Here is an 18093-nt window from a genome sequence, read left to right on the forward strand (position 1 = left end):
GGCCGCTGGTTCTGACTTGTGGTCACTGCGGTCCGTGCGGGACAGAGGAGGCGTAGGGCGTGGTTCCTCTGGCCAGGCAGCGCCCTGTTCTCGCACCGCCCTCCCCTTCCTTCCCCTCTGACTGCCCGAGACTGCAGCTGGATCTAGTTAAAGTGAATTAGACTGCGCGTGACTCAGTTGTTTACAACAACAAACAAACGAGACTCCTGCTCATTCATTATTTTCTGGGTTAATTCTAAACTGGGATGGTAAGGGGGACAGAAAATAGATATAGAGAGGTCAGATTTTCTTGTTACTGAAGTCGGCCGTTAGGAAGAGGGGCATAGGGGTGCCTGGGTGGCTCAGTCGGTTAAGCGTCCAGCTTCTGCTCAGGTCATGATCTCATGGTTTGTGGGTTCGAGCCCCGCGTCGGGCTCTGTGCTGACAGCTAGCTCAGAGCCTTGAGCCTGTCTTCGGATTCTGTGTCTCCCTCTCTCTCTGACCTTCCCCTGCTCGTGCTGTCTCTCTCTGATTCTCAAAAATAAATAAAAAATCATTAAAAATGAAAAAAAAAAGGAAGAGGGGCATAAAAAGTGAAAATTTGTAAAATGTGTAGTAGAACATTGAGCAAAAGAATAGGACTGCTTAATAAGTTCTGATTAGGTGTTTTGTAGATTCTTATAAAGTGACCAGATAAAAATAGCTAAGCATTACTTTTCACTTACTATATTTGTGCATTATTCGAAGTACTGTGTTAACTCTCATTCTCAAAAGAATCATGGAAGATGCATTGTTTCTAGCATGATCTCAATTCACTGATACTGAAATCTAGGCATACAGAGCTAAAGTAACCTGCTGGAGGCCAAACAGCTAATGAGTGGCAAAGCTAATGAGGTGAACCTGGGCACCCTATGTCTGCTTGTTGGCTATTCAGACATTCTGGAAATAAACAGTATTCTGAATAACAGTGTTCTCCTTAAATTGCAGTTCTGAGCCAGGATCCCTGACTGTCCATGCTTGAGATCCCTAGGATACTCACCTTAATGGTTTCCCTTAGCACATAGTTTTAGCTATTCCAGGTCAGAACATGTTCTGAATATTCCAAAAACTCCAAATTATAGGATACAGACCTGTGCTTGACAAATGTTGCTTATATATGTGAATGTGTGTGGAAATTACATTCCCTCTTAAGATCCAAAAGATTACAACTGGGTATAAGCAGTTAAGGGGAAATGGATGTAACCAGAAATTAAATGGATCCCTCAATTCTGGATAAGAGAGAAATAGAATCAACCAAGAAAAGTTATTGGGGTTTCCTATTAAATTAGCCAAGAATTCCAAGAAAAAGATTAAAGGAGAAAGAGCAGATCAGGAAAAGAGGCTGAGATGCAGTGTGTGACAAAAATGTGCCAGTGAGAAGGCCATTTGGGAGACATAATATCAGAAAAGGACCTGAAGTCAAAAGTAGAACTAAGAGTCAGGTTATTTGTTTTAGATCATTTATTCAAAAAAATGTGAGTGCTTTCTTTGGTGCCTAACATTGAAGTGACAAATATGAATAAAAATAAGTGCCCATCCTCATGTACCTTGAAATCATTAACACAAGTACAATTAAGTGTAAGAATGCTATGACAGAAGTATACATAGGGGTCAGGGAGGACATAAAGGAAAGAGATCAGATCTACTCGGATATTCAGGAATGGTTCCTTAGAGTTGATGACACTGAGCTCACTCTTGCAAGAGAAGCAGGCATCACCAGGATAGGTTGTTCCGGGCAAGCGGGGGCTTCCATACAGGGAGGAGCTGTATACAGCATGCATTGGGAAAAGGCAAGAGGTTTGACATGGTTCTGAACCCACGGTTCAAAAGGGACAAAAGTAAATTATTGAGTTGGAGAATGCAGGGAAGGGCCAGGTCTAAGAGATTTTAATGCTAAGAACTTCGGAGTTTAGGCAATAGTCAATAACAGGTTTTAAATGGGGAAAATAATGTTTTCAGATTTGCTTACTGGGAAGAGAATTCTGACAGCTGCGTGAGGGGTAAGCTGGGGAGAGGTGAGTCTGGAGACTGGAAAACCCGCCAGGCGATGAATGACGAGGGTTAATACTTTGAGACTAATTTCAATTTTTTTCATTTCTATAAGGGGACTTTGACTATCCCAACTTTTATCTCATTTATCTTATTTTCAAGATTTTCTTTTTGGACTTTGGTGCCTAATATTGCTAGTAGAGGTAGGGGTAGGGGTGGAATGGGAGGTAAGGCATCTCAGTGAAGCTCAAGGAGCTGAAATAACTTTAGCTTTTTCAGTTGGTTGATTGGGTGGATGGTGGTGTCTGAAGATCTGGTGTGGAGGGAAGATAATGTTAAGTTTGGATATGGTAAACTTCAGTTGCCTATGAAACATAGAAGCTATCAGTATGTATAAATACACATTTATTTGCATTTTTTTCTTTTTTCTCCATGAAAGCAGGGATCACATTTATTTTGTTCACTGCTATAATCAATGCCTAGTATGGTGCCTGACATATAATAGGTGCTCACAAATATCTGTGAATGAATGAACTGAATGGATGCAGTTGAAAATGACCAGGGGCGCCTGGGTGGCTCAGTAAGTTAAGCATCCAATTTTGGCTCAGGTCATGATCTCACAGTTTGTGAGTTCAAGCCATGCATTGGGCCCTGTGCTGACAGCTCAGAGCCTGAAGTCTGCTTTGGATTCTGTGTCTTCCTCTCTTTCTGCTCAGACTGTTTCTCTCTCACTGTCAAAGATAAACATTTTTAAAAATTAAAAGAAAATACCAATGGAAGCCTAAAGTTTATGAGAAAAAGTAAGGGCTAAAATTAGAAATCTGATAATCAATATCAAAACTACTGTTTAGTGAATACTTACTATGTGTTGAATTAAACACTTTAAACATATTAGCCCATTCGGTTCTTAAAGCAAATTTGAGGAATATTGCTATCCCCATTTTTTTATGTTGAAAACCTGACACTTGGGAGCTCAATGTCACACATAATGAATTATGTGGTTTATATTAGCTATGGAAAGAAATGAAAAAGGAGATAGCTTTTAGGGGGAACATAAGGAGTTTAGGGACAAGAGATTTTTGTGAAGTTGGGGTGAAGAAATTCAGGGGGAGAATGCCATAATGGAGCCATAGTGGGCTAAATAGTAAGAGCTGGTGAAGATGTGGAGAACACTTGTGTGTGGCTGGTGGGAAGGTAAAATGATGGTGTTGCTGTGGAAAACAATTTAGCAGTTCCTTAATAAGTTAAACATAGCATTACCATATGATCCAGCAATTCCACTCCTAGGTATATACCCAAGAGAATTACAAATATGTACTCAACAATACTTGCACCTGACTGTTCATGGAACCATTATTCACAATAGCCAAGAGGTGGAAACAACACAAATGTCTGCCAATGGATGAATGGATAAACAAAATATGGTATATAATTCAATAGAACAGTATTCAGCCATAAAAAGCAAGTTTTATGGATTGAATCAGGACCCACAAATGTTGTATATTGAAGTCTCAACCCCCAGTAGCTCAGAATGTAACAGTATGTGGAAATAATGTCTTACAGAGGTGACTAAGTCAAAATAAAGATGGTAGAGTGGGATGCTAATCCACAATAACTGGTGTTCTTGTAAGAAAAGAAAGACATCTAGGGCACCTGCTCATAGAGGAAGTCCACATGGAGGAGCAGCAAGAGCCCAGCCATCTATAGGCCAAAGAGAGCAGCCTTTAGATTTAAAAAAAAAATTTTAAAGTTTATATATTTTTGAGAGTGACACACATACACACACACAGCATGAACGGGGGGGGGGCAGGGAGTAGGGCAGAGAGAGAGAGGGAGACACAGAATGCGAAACAGGCACCAGGCTCTGAGCTGTCAGCACAGAGCCTGACGTGGAGCTTGAACCCACAAACCGTGAGATCATGACCTGAGCCGAAGTAGGACACCTAACCAACTGAACGACCCAGGAGCCCCTGAAAACAGCTTTTATAGGAAAACAACCCTGTAGGCACCTTGATCTTGGACGTCCATTCTCCAGAACACTGAGAAAATAAATTTCTGTTGTTTAAGCCACCAAGTCTGTGGTATTTTGTTATGGCAGCCCAAGAAAACTAATTCAGAAATGAAGTACTGATACGTGCTATGATGTGGATGAACCTCGAAAGCATCATGCTAAGTGAAAGAAGCCAGTGACAAAGGCACATGTTGTATGATTCCACTTACATGAAAAACCCAGAATAGGTAAGTCAATAAAGACAGCAAGCAGGTTGGTGGTTGCCAGGGGATAGAGTGAGGAGAGGAGGGAAATTAAGAGTGACTGCTTAATAGGCAAAGGGTTTTCTTTGGGAGTGAAGAGATTGGAAATTGATACAGGTGATAGTTGTACAATGTTGTGAATCTACTCAATGCCAATGAATTTTACACTTTAAAATGGTTAATTTTATGTTATACGAATTTCACCTCACTGAGAGAACAAGTGAGCAAGAGAACGTGCTATGTAAGAGTTTTGGGAGAAGAGTAGATGCAGGTTATTCCCAAGTCAGAGAAAGCTACAGAGATGCAGCGGTGAGGATGAGGTTGAGAAGCTTAAAGGAACAGGATAAAACATCAGGATATTGGATGGGTGATCCAAATGGATCTTAAAATTATCCAGCAAGATGACAGGGCTTGGAGTGGAGTGCAATGAGTGTGAGCAGGTATCAGAGGCTTTAGAATACACACAGATCGTACCCCAGAGGTTGGTAGATGATGTTTAGACAGAGGGATATGGTCAGAGATGCCAGAGGAGAGCCATTTTCTTGGGGGGCTGGATGCAGGCTAATGTTTGGAGAGCTGCTCTGAAGAGAACAAAGAATGATGACCCTTATTCCTTGGCCTGGACACCAGATGGAAATGAAAAGTCTCAGAGGGCACTCAAGTTTTAGAGAAGGCAGGCTGTGGAGATAAGGGAAGTTTCTTCACCATGGGATGGAGTTCCACATTAGAATAGAGCTTGTGGGTTAACAATTTTAATGATTTAATAACTTAAAGTATATCCCTGATGCCACAAACTAAATACGTCTTAAAAAGGAAGATAGAATGAAATTTACAACATTGAAATAGTTTACAGTCCATATTTATCAATCTTGTTACTATAAAAAGTGTGGTTTACTAACATCAGCATGTAGTCCTATGTTATTTAAGAGTGAATGGCCATGTCGCTGTGAAGTGAAATAGCTCCAGAGTTAGGCCTTTTCATCTTTTGATAAACTCACTGGTGCTCAGCAGAGACAAAGCTATTCCAGAATTTGCACTGCCTAAACACATGGAATCAGCAGATTTTTGGTCTCTAAAGAGAACAGGAGCGTGTGTGGCTGGCTAGGTTGGTAGGGCATGTGACTCTCGATCTCATGGTCATGAATGCAGGCCCCATATTGGGCACGGAGTCTACCCAAAACAAATTAATAAAAAAGTAAAGAGAATAGATATAAAACTCTTTAGTCTTTAATATTGAAACTAGTCAAGTCTGTTTTGCATGTAGTTGTTTCAGGCAACCAACAAATATTTATTAACTGCCTATGATACTCCTGAAACCCTGTGGGAGAAAAAAAGAACTACGAGATATCATTAGAACGATAACATATTCACGCAACATTAAATAACACTTCTATCACAAAAGGGTGCATGATTAATTACTAAGTGACAGCTATAGAAAATGAATGTTTCAGGACTCATTGTGGCTTAATGAGATCTGGAAAGGGTGCATGGAGAAGGTGCCACCAAATGATGGCATGAAGGTTGGAGAAAGCTATAAACCTAGTTTAAGGGAAGGAACGGTGTAAGACAAGGCATGAGGCAGGAAAAGGGCGTGGTATATTTAGTGAGGTTACTTGGGGTGCCTGGCTGGCTCAGTCAGTAGGGCATGCAACTCTTGATCTTGGTGTTGTAAGTTTGAGCCCCAGGTTGGGTGTAGAGATTACTTAAAAATAAAATCTAAAAAAAAGGATAAGGTTACTACAGTGGATGGATATGGTTCAGGTGGCTTAGGTTGGGATTCAACAATTCTGAACCCTATGGAACTCATTGCCATTTTTTAATAACAAATACTTTGTTTTGCTTCCTTGACTGTATAATATTTAAAAAATTGATATAATACTCTGACTATAAAGGATAAGTAAAAGGAGAATAATATTTAATAAAAATATGTATTTGATTCTACCTATAAGAGATATTTAAAGTAGTCAAGCTTTAAGACACAAAAAGTAGAATAGTGTTTGCCATGGACTGGGGAAGAACAGGAAAAGAGGAGTTGTTCAATAGGTAGAGAGTTTCGATTTAGCAAGATGCAAAGTTCTAGAGATCTGTTGCACAACAGTGTACAGATACTCAACACTACTCCAGTGTGCATTTACAAATGGTTAAGATAACGCACGGGTCATGTGTTTTTTACTACAATCAAAATATGAATTTGAATATGAAGATTGGCTAAGTGGATTTCTCTTCATGTAGTTTCCTCAGGATCCATTATCTCTACTGTATCTGAGGATTTATTCTCTATACTAGTTCTGGGAAAGGTGCCTCTTTCACACTTTGTATATTCTTTTTTAATCAAACCCATATATTTTTTTTATTTTTTTAATGTTTTATTTATTTTTGATACAGAGAGAGACAGAGCATGAGAGGGGGAGGGGCAGAGAGAAAGAGACGCAGAACAGGAAGCAGGCTCCAGGCTCTGAGCTAGCTCTCAGCACAGAGCCTGACATGGGGCTTGAACCCAAGAACGTGAGATCTGACCTGAGCCGAAGCCGGAGGCTTAACCAACTGAGCCACCCAGGCGCCCCAATCAAACTCCTATTAAATGTATATTAGACCTTATCATTCTATCCTTGATGACTTTTTTAAAAGATTTTATTTTTAAGTAATTTCTATACCCATTGTGGGGCTTGAACTCACAATCCTGAGATCAAGAATCACATGTTTCACTGACTGAACCAGCTAGGTGCCCCAGGATTTTTTTATATTCAAAATCTTGTCATCTATGGTAGAGATAGCTTATTTTTTCCAATATATTTTGCCTTTTATTTTACTTTCTTGCCTTATTGTCTTGGCTAGAACTTTGACTATAATGTTAAATAGAAGTGGAAAGAATGGCCATCCTTGTCTTGTTCCTGATTTTAGGGATGAAAGCAATGTCTTTCACCATTAAGTATGATAGCTGTGGGGGTTTCACAGATGCCTTTTATCATATTGAGGAAATTCCCTTTTGATTCCAGTTTTTAAATTTTTAAAAATTTTAATTGTGGAAAGGTGTTAAATTTTGTCCAATGCCTTATCTATTTCTACTGAAATTATCATGTGGTTTTTGTCCTTTAATCTATTGATATGGTATATTACATAAACTTATTTTTGCATGTTAAACCAATCTTGCATTCCTGGAAAAAAATCTCAGTGGGTCTTGGCGGGTACTCCTTTCACATGCTGCTATATTGTTTCCTAGTGTTTTGTTTAGGATTTTTTGCATCAGAAATATTGATGTTCTGTCTACTGTTAAAGTGGGTTTTAGGGTGTTTCAAAATGTATGCTACTGCTTCTGCCATCTTTTGAGAATTCTCCATGTGAGCTGTCAAAAAAATTTATTATTAAAAAGATTTGTTGGGGAAAGCCCCCAAAAGAGTTGTTTTATCCAAGCTCCCCTCTTTTTTTAATTTTTTATTTTTTTAATGTTTATTTTTGAGAGAAAGAGAATGTGAGTGGGGGACGGTCAGAGAAAGAGGGGGACACAGAATCCCAAGCAAGCTCCAGGCTCTGAGCTGTCAGCACAGAGCCTGACCTGGGTCTAGAACTCACAAACTGTGAAATCATGACCTGAGCTGATGACTGATGCTTAACCGACTGAGCCACCCAGGTGCCCTGCTTCCATCTTTTGCTATTCAACAAACATTTATTGAGCACATATGGATCCATTATCAAAAAGTAAATTTATAACTTTAAACCTTTGGTCTCAAAAAAGTTAATTACAATACAAGTAGTTAAATCTGTTTTTGTGTTTAGAAGATCTAACCTCAATCCCACATGTAGCGGCTCTCGTTGTATGTCAGTGTAAGACCTGATGATTTTATTTTCATTCAGTCTTAGTTTAGTTTGTTTTGTGAAACAGAATGATGCAGCTTTGGAAAAATCAACGGCTCTGGAAAAATCTATCAGCGCTTTTGCTACAAATGTCAGCTTCTATTTGCATCGTTCTTTATTGTTCTGGTTGTTCCTGCTTGTTAAGCAAATTCTGTCAAAGAAAATAAGTTAAGTAATAACTAGGAAATAATAGGGCCCGAACTGAACCTGTTCATGTACTAAAAGTACTCAGAGAATATCAGGTAATACCAACCACTGATTTTAAAGACATTTTTATTGAGCAAAAATTTTCTTTGTAAGGACTACTTAGCCTTGAAATAGGTTTCCTAAAATATTGTCAAGGGAAAATTACTTTAGTTTATCTTTTATGTAGAGATAATACATCTGGTGTTTACTTGGATTATATAGTTGATAAGCAATTTTACACAGAAAATAAAATTTTAAAAAGTGAAGGCTTCCTGGTGGACAGAGTATTTCTAAAAATTTGTGTTTCTACATGTGGGGAACACTTGTACCTCTAGTTCCTGACAAAGTCTGTCAACATGTTTCATGTATGTTTACCGCTATTTGCCAGAAACCTAACTAAGTAAAATTTCCACCCTGTGTATTAGTAATAGGGGTTGTGCTTGAAACTCTACTTTGGGGAGGATTTCTTATTATGTAAGTTTCAACACAGCGGAATGACTTCTCTTAAAAAAGAAAAAAAGTATACTCATTCCAGCTCCTCAGTTTTCCTTCTCTTAAAGTAACATTTATCCTTAACTTTTTGGTGTCGTTTGGAAAAGTAATACAGACGTGATGTAGAAAACGGGGCAAATTCAGTAAAGCATATAAACATGTTGATCCCATCGTCCAGATGACAGCTATGAACACTTTTCTTCAAACGATAATACAACGTCGTGAACTGTTCTGTAAACCGCTTTTTTCCCTTCGTCTGTTATTTTCAACTTTTTTTTCAGAGACTAGTGTCCACCCTTTCCCCACGGGCGGTGGGGTCGTTCGCAGCCCCAGCCTGGCGATCTTATTTCTCGCCTCCACACACCCCAGTACTGCAGTTAGCAACCTGGGCTACAGGGCAGCCGCCGGGCCAGCGGCGGCCGGGTCCCTTTAAGAGGCAGGCGCCAGGGGCGGTCCCCGCGCGGATTGGCCGAGCGCGGGGCCACGTGGCGGTCCTGGCAGCCGTCGCTGTGGCCCTGCTCTGGAGCCTGCCGCGGAGCTGCCGCGGGGTCCCTGCAAAGGGGCGCGGGCTGACAGATGTGCGTGAGGAGGTGCCTGGTGGGCCTTACCTTTAGTACCTGCTACCTAGCTTCTTACCTCACGAACAAGGTGAGGGGGGCGGCCGCGGGGTGGCGGTGGTGGCACGTGGCAGCTCGGAGTGCCCACACCGTCCGTGGAACAGATGCAGCCTCCAGCCTTCTACCGGATTTTTCCTGATGGTAGTGGAGAGGAAGCCGACTCTGTGGAATGCTCCTTTAGAAATAGGATTCGCTGAACTCTACTGGCCCTGTTTCCCGTCCTGTAAAGCATCCTTTACATTTCCTGGGACACCGTTTTTTATTTTTAAAATTAATTAATTAATTTTAATATTTGCTTATTTTTGAGAGAGAGTGCGCAAGCAGGGGGACACCAACTTTCTTGATTGGCGAATTCCCAGGAACTTAATTTTGGGTTGTGCATACTACTTTTTGGGGGAAAGAAAGCAATTGGCTCTTATTCTCTCACGGATGGAAGGGTAGAAGCAATCTGACATAATCTGCCTTCTTTTGTGAAACACGCCTCTGCCCTAGAAACCCATAAGGTTCCAGAAGCTTTTTTTTTTTTTTTAAGTTTTATTTAATAATCTCTACACCCAACATGGGACTCAACTCACTACCCTGAGCTCTAGAGTCAAAGTTCTTCCAACTGAGCCAGACAGCCGCCCCGCCCCTGGCTTTTAAATCGAAGAGATTTATCCATTTCTACATCCATTTCTTCCTCACATCACCGAGGGCAGAGAGAGAGGGAGACAGAATCTGAAGCAAGCTCCAGGTTCTGAGCCATCAGCACAGACAGAGCCTAATGTGGGGCTTGAACTCTGAACCCTGAGATCATGACATGAGCCAAAGTGGGAGGCTTAGCCAACTCAGCCACCCAGGTGCCCCTGCCAATCCTTTTTAAAATGTCTCCATCCCAGACATTTCCACTCTATCCAAGAGTTTTTTTGTGTGTGTGTGGAATTGTTTTTGAGAATAAGATATAGTTAATTTTATTTAAAGTAGTGTCATGAAACTCTTTTTTATGAAAAGCCATAAAAGCAGTGGTGCCATGTTTTTGTTTTGTTAGGAGGGAGAAGCTGGCCTTGGATTAGGTGCCATGCAGGGAAATGTTAGACCTTTGTGGGCCAGAGTGGGGCATCCCCTCCTGTGGTAGATGTTGGGCTGGATACCAAGACAAAGTGGTGACACTAGGCCCAGAACCACCTTCCCCGACAGTAGGGTCTCCAGTGCCCACCCCCCTCAAAACCCAAGCCCCTCTTGCTCTCTGGAAAAGGATTATTAACAAATAGCATTTTCCTTATACCTTCTCTCTTAATGTGAGGACTGTCTTCAGAATATTCAGACAATTCACCAGAACCCTGTCAGAATCCTTCCTCCTGTCCAGTTGATTTTTAGTTCCTGTGATGGGCCTTCGAAGAGCCATTAATACTGCCTTCCTGGGAGACAGGGATGGGTTTGCATTCTGGCTTCATTTAACTTGGTCTTTGGGACTTAAATTTCTCTAAACCTAAGTTTTTTAACCTTTAAGATAGGATTAACAAGTCCTTTTCAAAGGTCATTCATTCTGAGAATTAATCAAAAGGTGTTAGTGAGTTGGCTGGCCAAGTGCCCAATATCATGGTAAGTAAGGTAAGCGGTAATTACTCTAGAAAAAAAGGAAGGAAGGAAAGATAGTCTTTTGCCTATGGTGCATCACAGTAACAGTAACAGATTTGTTTTTTCCTCCTGGAAAGCTAAACTAAAAGATTTATTTGAGCGCCTTTTCCAGAATATGTGAATTTGTGAAATCATGGCCTTTTTGTTCAACTCTTCTAATTTGTCTAGTTAGCGTAATGAACATATTGAGAATATGACCAAAATGACCTTCCTTTTATTTCTATATAACCATCAGAAGGGGAAGCGTGACAAGCCTTCGTGAAAACCCAGGAGCCAGGCATTGGTTAAAAAAAAGATTATCTCAGCCTAACAATCCAGTGGGCAGATAACACTTAATTCACAGAAATGTATACCCCCTCTGGATGCACATTCGTACACGTGGCATTATTGTTATATTTATTGGGGTCCCTCACCATTTTATAATCAATGTTATAAAGATAGAGTGCCCTCTATGTGTATCATGCCTCAAGGTGCTAGATAAACAGAAACCAAAGTGTCTTGTCCCTAGCAATATTTAATCCGAGTAATAAAAATTGTAGATTCCCAAACAGTAAATCTTTTTCCATTTTCCATCATGGTTTGGAGTGCTTTGGTTTAGGGCTTTTGGGAATGCCAGAGTAGATGGAAAGCAGAAGAGTAACAGCAGGGCAGAGAGAAGGGGAGGTGAGGGGATTGTACAGAGGGGATAGAATGGAGTCAAGAGTAGCTGCCAGCAGATGTGAGGCCCAGGTAAGGTGGACAGGTGGTCTTTCGTAATGGGAAAATGGTAGGGAGTATGTAACTCTTGGATGATGCCATTGTTTCAAATAGGACAATTGTGCTTCTTTCTGGCAGCCATGACAGGTTGGCTTGGACCGAGTGAGAAAGGAACTGTGCAGTGAGCCCCCCAGCAGATAGTCTCTGCCAAATGATTGTTCTTTTGAATTAATGAACATTATTTTGTGCTTACAGATAGGATTTACTCTTCCAGTTTTTAGAAGACTCTATGCTATTTTTTAAAAATGTTTATTTATTTTTGAAAGAGAGCAAAAGAGAGAGAGAGAGAGAAAACGACTCGGGGAGAGGCAAAGAGAGAGCGAGAGCAGAAGATCCGGAGGAGGCTTTGCGCTGAGAGCGGCGAGCCTGATGCAGGGCTTGAGCCAATGAACCCTGAGACCATGACCTGAAATGAAGTCAGGCATTTAACTGACTAAGCCATCCAGGTGCCCCTATGCTAATTTAAAAATTTGTCTTATTTCTCAGTGTAGTTATCTCCTCGAACTATTTCCCTCTGTATTTACAAAAAAGAAAATCCATTGAAAAAACTCTTGTCTATTTTAGGCTCAGCCCTTCTAGTGTTAGAAGAAGGGTTGATTTCAGTTTGAACAGCAGGTGTTTTGGCGCTCCTGACCCCGTCTGAGTGGCGTGTTCCCCCAGCGTCCCGGAGGTCCTGGCAGTAACCAGGCTAAGGGCCCAGGCAGCCACTGGCCCTTCTTCCCCTCACAGCTATTCAGCTTTCAGCCTGGGGACAAAGTCCACATCTGTTTTCCTTTCAAAGGCCACCATATTGCTCCTTGTTTTCCAGGAGAAGCGCTCACTGCTGTTCCGCCAAATAGCCTTTTGTGCTGAGCAACCCTGTTCGGTGGCTTGAGGGACTGCTGAAAGAATGCATATCAGGACTTAGATTCCAGTTGTCAGACATTTCCTTTTTTGCTGTTCTCACTCTTGTTTAGCAAGGTGAGGTAAGAGCTTCAGCATTTTCTATCTCCTTCCAGGATGTAGGACAAAGCCCAGCATACAATAAACTAAATAAATATTTACTATCTTTGAGAGGGCTGTTAAGGGTGATAGAGCACAGCGCCCAGATGCTTTCTTATTAATCCTTTCTCTGTTTTAGGATGAAAATATCAGGGCAAAGCGGGGAGGAGCTCATTGATCTATGTGAATAAACAGACTTGGGGAAAGAGCACAGGCGATTAGCTGTAATTGTTAGATTTAGGCACTCATACTAGGAGGCCTGTGTATAGGTTAATTCATGGGAAAAAAATAGGTATGTAAATTTGCCTAATACCAGTCCACTCTATTTTTACATCATGTGAAGAATCAGTAGAGTCCTTGCCTAAAGCCTTCAATGGTTTTTAAACTTTACAAAAAGTTTTAGCATTCAACAGTAGGAAAAATAGGAAAAGATACCCAGAAAGATAAAAACACAACCCCCTCATTCATAAAGTGTTATAAAAGATATAAGAGAAAAAGAAGTTGGCCTTAGACGAGTTGGTTTTAAAAAAAAAAATCCTTAGGGGCACCTGGGTGGCTTAAGCGTTTGGCTTCGGCTCATGTCACAATCTCATGGTTCATGGGTTCGAGCCCCGCGTCAGGCTCGGTGCTGACAGCTAGCTCAGAGCCTGGAGCCTGCTTCGGATTCTGTATCTCCCTCTTTCTCTGACCCTCCCCGGCTCACACTGTCTCTCTCTGTCTCTCAAAAAATAAATAAAAAACATTAAAAAAAATAAAATTAAAAAATTTAAAAAAATCCTTAAAATGCTAAAAAACAGGAAATTATGATGCTAAGTAGTATTAGTTAAAAAACAAAAAACAAAAAAAACCCCTTTAGAATGCAAAAACCAAATGCCCCCAAATGGAAGGAAAACAAAGGAAATAAACACTAGGATGTGGTTCTTGCTTGAAGAGAAACAATGATGGGGGTTGGATTTTTAGGTAAATCGGACAGTGAAGTGGGTTTCCTGAGAAAAGAGTGCATCCATGTGTACGTCCATGGGTTTGTCTGGTTTTCTCGAATGGCGGCAGTTCCAACCGGACACCCCTGGGGCTGGGGACGATGCTGGGTGGTTGGGCACCTACAGCACCAGGCCCAGCTGCTGTGTGGCCCGATTTGCTGGTGATACCAGTTCTGTTCCTCGCCCAGAGGTGGTTAGGCTTCTGGCGACCCTGGGGAAAAACAGACTCACTCTTTTTTAGTGTGACTTGGAAGGTCTTTGTTTTCCCCCCCATGTGTGATTTTTGGGGAAAGGATAAAAAGCCTTTTTGAAACTTGCATGTGCTTATATTTTTTCAATAAGGATTTCTTTGATTATGCAGTCTAGCAATTCTCTATAATTTGAAAATCTCCATTAATCTGCTATTTGTTTTTCAGTATGTCCTGTCTGTCTTGAAATTTACCTACCCTACGTTATTCCAAGGGTGAGTATCTCATGCTCTTTATACATATATGTGGGACATGTCCAACCAGCATCACTAAGTGTTGTTTAAAATATTTTTAATGACTGCCCAGCTTTTTTTTAATCAAATAGACATACTGTACTTTTTATAGCCATTCTATTAGTGGGCATTAAATTGTGTCCCATTTTGGGGGCATAAAAACAATGTCATCAGACATGTTTTTGTATTCAAGTTTGTCACATTTCTAACTATTTCTCTGGGATAGAGTCCTATATAAGAAATTTGGGTTAAAGAATATGAACTTCTTAAGTATTCCTCTTGAATGTTAAGTTCTTTTCCAGAAATGTTTTACCAGTTTACATCGTCACCCATCCTGTATGTGGAAGTTTCTATAATAAGGAACTCAAGCCATGACTCTTTATTTCCTCTCTCTGCTGACATCATGAGCCCCAACTGGTCTCACATTGTTTCTTGTCATTTCTTAGATTATTCACCAAGTTGGACAGTTTTCTTGTCCACTTATATCCCTTTTATCAGTGAATTACCTGTTTGTGCCTTTATTTTTATTGGAGTTTTAATATTTTTCTTCTTATTTTAATGACTTTTTTATATTTGAAGAATGCCAACCCTTTGTCCATCATGTTTATTGAAAATTTCTCTTTTTGCTATTTGTTTGTCCTTTGACTTTTTATTTTGTTCATATTTTTGATTATTCAAATATATTTTAAGTGACATCACGGAGAATTTATTGCTTAAACATAGGAATGAAGTGACAGAGAGAGCTACAGGTAAATCTAGCATGCGGTCTTGTGATCGGAGGATGCATTGGTAGAAAGAACATAGAAGGAAAAAACGGTCAGTAGTCGAGATGTTGCAGAAGCAGCGCCGAGTGGTCTGGCATTCACATTTCCTTTCCCACCTCCTCCCCACTCCAGCTTTTTTAAAAAAATTGTTTTATTTTTATATAGACAAATATATTAATGATTGTGATTGGTACCATTACTTTCATGTTTATTCTTCTCCATCACAAGCATTAAAGCTTTATTGAATTCTTGATCATTGCCCATTTATTTAAATGTGTGGTACTATGTGAAGAAATCTTCAGTGCCCTAGGTTCATTTATTCTAGCTCTATTTTTTAAAGTAATCTCTATGCCCAAAATGGGGCTCAAACTCCCAGCCCCAAGACCAAGAGCTGCACGCTTAACCGGCTGAGCCACCCAGGCACCCCTAATTATAATTTCTTTTAAACATTTATTTATTTTTGAGAGACAGACAGAGCATGAGAAGGGTAAGGGCAGAGAGAGAGAAAGACACAGAATCTGAAGCAGGCTCCAGGCTCTGAGCTGTCAGCACAGAGCTGGACGCAGGGCTCAACCCCATAAACGGTGAGATCATGACCCGAGCTGAAGTCAGACAGTTAACTGACCAAGCCACTCAGGTGCCTCTAAATTGTTTTAATTATTATAGCATTTGAATGTGTCATAGAGCATACCATCCCTCTTTTTCCTCCCTTCATTCCTTTTTCCTTTTTTAATATTACACAAATGCAAAAAAAAAAAAAGGTGGAGGTTGTGATCTCTGTGAGACAAGGTTCAGGACAAAAGTCACTCAGCAAACAAAGAAAGCTGTGCTATAATGCTAAAGCATGCAGTTAAAATGAAAATTAAAACACATTATAATGCTGGAGCATGTAGTTCAAAACAAAAATAAAGAAGTGATGAATATCTACCAGCCAAATAATAGGGCTTCATTATTTGTCAAACAGAAACTGCAGGAATGCTAGGGATATATAGAAACACTCAAGTAACAGGAGACAAAGTTACAATTTTTCCAGGACAGTGCAACTAGACCAACAAAAAAATGTATATCTGTATAAAAAAGTTATATAGTCAAACAAAAAATGTGTACCTATATAAAAAAGGCATATAGTATTTTATATATAAAAAAAGTATACCTTCTTCTCAAATGCCCATGGAATAGTCACTATGAATAAAACAGCAATAATTTCCCCAAAAAGGCAATAATGCAATCTTAGTGCCCTGAAACTAGATTTTACTATCAAACCCCCAAATCCCTATTTACAAATGACTTTTGAACATATAAAAAGATACTCTTCACTTGTAAGAAAAATATAATTAAGAACAATATTGAAAAATCTTTACCTGTATGATTTGCCAAAGAAAATTTCAAAATTTGGTAACAGCCCTGGTGAAGATGTAGAAAGCAGGGGCTCTCATACGTTGATGATGAGTGGCGCGTGGATACGGTAACTGTGAGTGGCGCTTTGGCGGTTTGTAACCACATTGCAACACTTTGAATCCCTCAATTCAGCCATTCCACTTCCAGGAGTTTACCTGAGAGGCTTACTTGCATGCATGTAAATGAAATATGTGCTGAGACATACATGTGAAACATTGCAGCTCTGTGACACCAAACGTTTATATTTATTTTTTACTTTTATTATTTATTTATTTTTTACTTTTATTTTTAAAATTGTGTTTATTTTGGGGCACCTGGGTGGCTCAGTTGGTTAAGCGGCCAACTTCAACTCAGGTCATGATCTCACAGTTTGTGGGTTTGAGTCCCGTGTCGGGCTCTGTGCTGACAGCTCAGAGCCTGGAGCCTGCTTCCGGTTCTGTGTCTCCCTCTCTCTCTGCCCTCCCACTCTCATGCGCTGTGTGTCTCTCTCTCTCTCAAAACTAAATAAAATGTTAAAAATATGTTTTAAATTGTGTTTATTTCGAGAAAGAGAGAGAGACAGAGTTTAAGAGTAGAGGGGCGGGGCACCTGGGGGGCTCAGTCTGTTAAGCCTCCGACTTCGGCTCAGGTCATGATCTCACATTTGTGGGTTCGAGTCCCACGTTGGGCTCTGTGCTGACAGCTCAGAGCCTGGAGCGTGCTTCCAGTTCTGTGTCTCCCTCTCTCTCTGCCCCTCCCTGCTCATGCTCTGTCTCTCTCTGTCTCAAAAATAAATAAAACATTTTAAAAAAATAAAAAAAAAAAGAGTTGAAGAGGGGCAGAGAGAGAGGGAGAGAGAGAATCCCAAGCAGGCCCTGCACTGCCAGCACAGAGCCCGATGTGGGGCTTGAACCCATGAACGGTGAAATCATGACCCAAGCCGAAATCAAGAGTTGGACATTTAACCAACTGAGCCACCCAGGCATCTCTATACAGAACCAATTATGTAAGTTATATTATATCCTTAATGGAATACTATTCAAATGTCAAAAAATAATAGAAAATTGTTGGGTATTGAAGTGAAAAGATTCTCAAGTTACATTTAATGGGGGACAAAAGCAAGTCTGTAAAAACTACAGTACAATACCGTGGTGTAGAAACGTGTGTGTATGTTTTCCTTATTTAAAAAAGGGTGAAGGGGCACCTGAGTGGCTCCCTCAGTTAAGTGCTGGACTCTTAATTTTGGCTCAGGTCATGCTTGAGCTTGTGGGGTGGAGCCCTGTGTGGTCTCCACGCTGAGTGTGGAATCTGCTTAAGATTCTCTCTTTCTCTCTCTCTCTCTCCCTCTGTCCTTCTTCCCTGCTCATGTTCTCTCTTCTAAAATAAATAAAAATTTTTTAAAAAATTAAAAAGATGAAGAAACTACTAAGAGTGGTCACCCATAGGAAAAAGTGGAAACTGCAGACAGAGGACAGAAAGGGAAAAAGACTTTTGAACACTTCCTTTTTTATACTTTTGGATTTTGGATTTTTATAGTTTCACCAATGTATTACTTCAGGTGACCTTTAGAATTCCTTTGTCAAGTTCCTCCCTAATATTTCAGAGCAAAACTTTAGAAACACTGTTGATTACATCCACAATAGTCTCCCCCTTATCTCCGGTTTCGCTTTCTGCAGTTTCAGTTACCCTGGGCCAGTGCAGATCCTTCTCTGATGTAGAGTCAGAAGGTA

The 18093-nt window shown here is 40.3% G+C and overlaps 1 protein-coding gene across 1 annotated transcript in view; it reads left to right on the forward strand.

Moving 5' to 3' along the window:
• The first annotated feature begins 9308 nt into the window (after positions 1–9308).
• Positions 9309–18093, forward strand: part of TMEM241 (transmembrane protein 241) — a 116291-nt gene continuing 107506 nt past the window's right edge. Inside the window, exons 1-2 of the mRNA XM_029921958.1 lie at positions 9309–9438; positions 14158–14204. Of these exons, the coding sequence (XP_029777818.1) occupies positions 9367–9438; positions 14158–14204 (119 nt within the window). The 5' untranslated portion in view covers positions 9309–9366. The remainder of the gene's footprint in view (positions 9439–14157; positions 14205–18093) is intronic.

The sequence above is a fragment of the Suricata suricatta genome, chromosome 14, assembly GCF_006229205.1.
Source record: "Suricata suricatta isolate VVHF042 chromosome 14, meerkat_22Aug2017_6uvM2_HiC, whole genome shotgun sequence".
Classification (NCBI taxonomy): Eukaryota; Metazoa; Chordata; class Mammalia; order Carnivora; family Herpestidae; genus Suricata; species Suricata suricatta.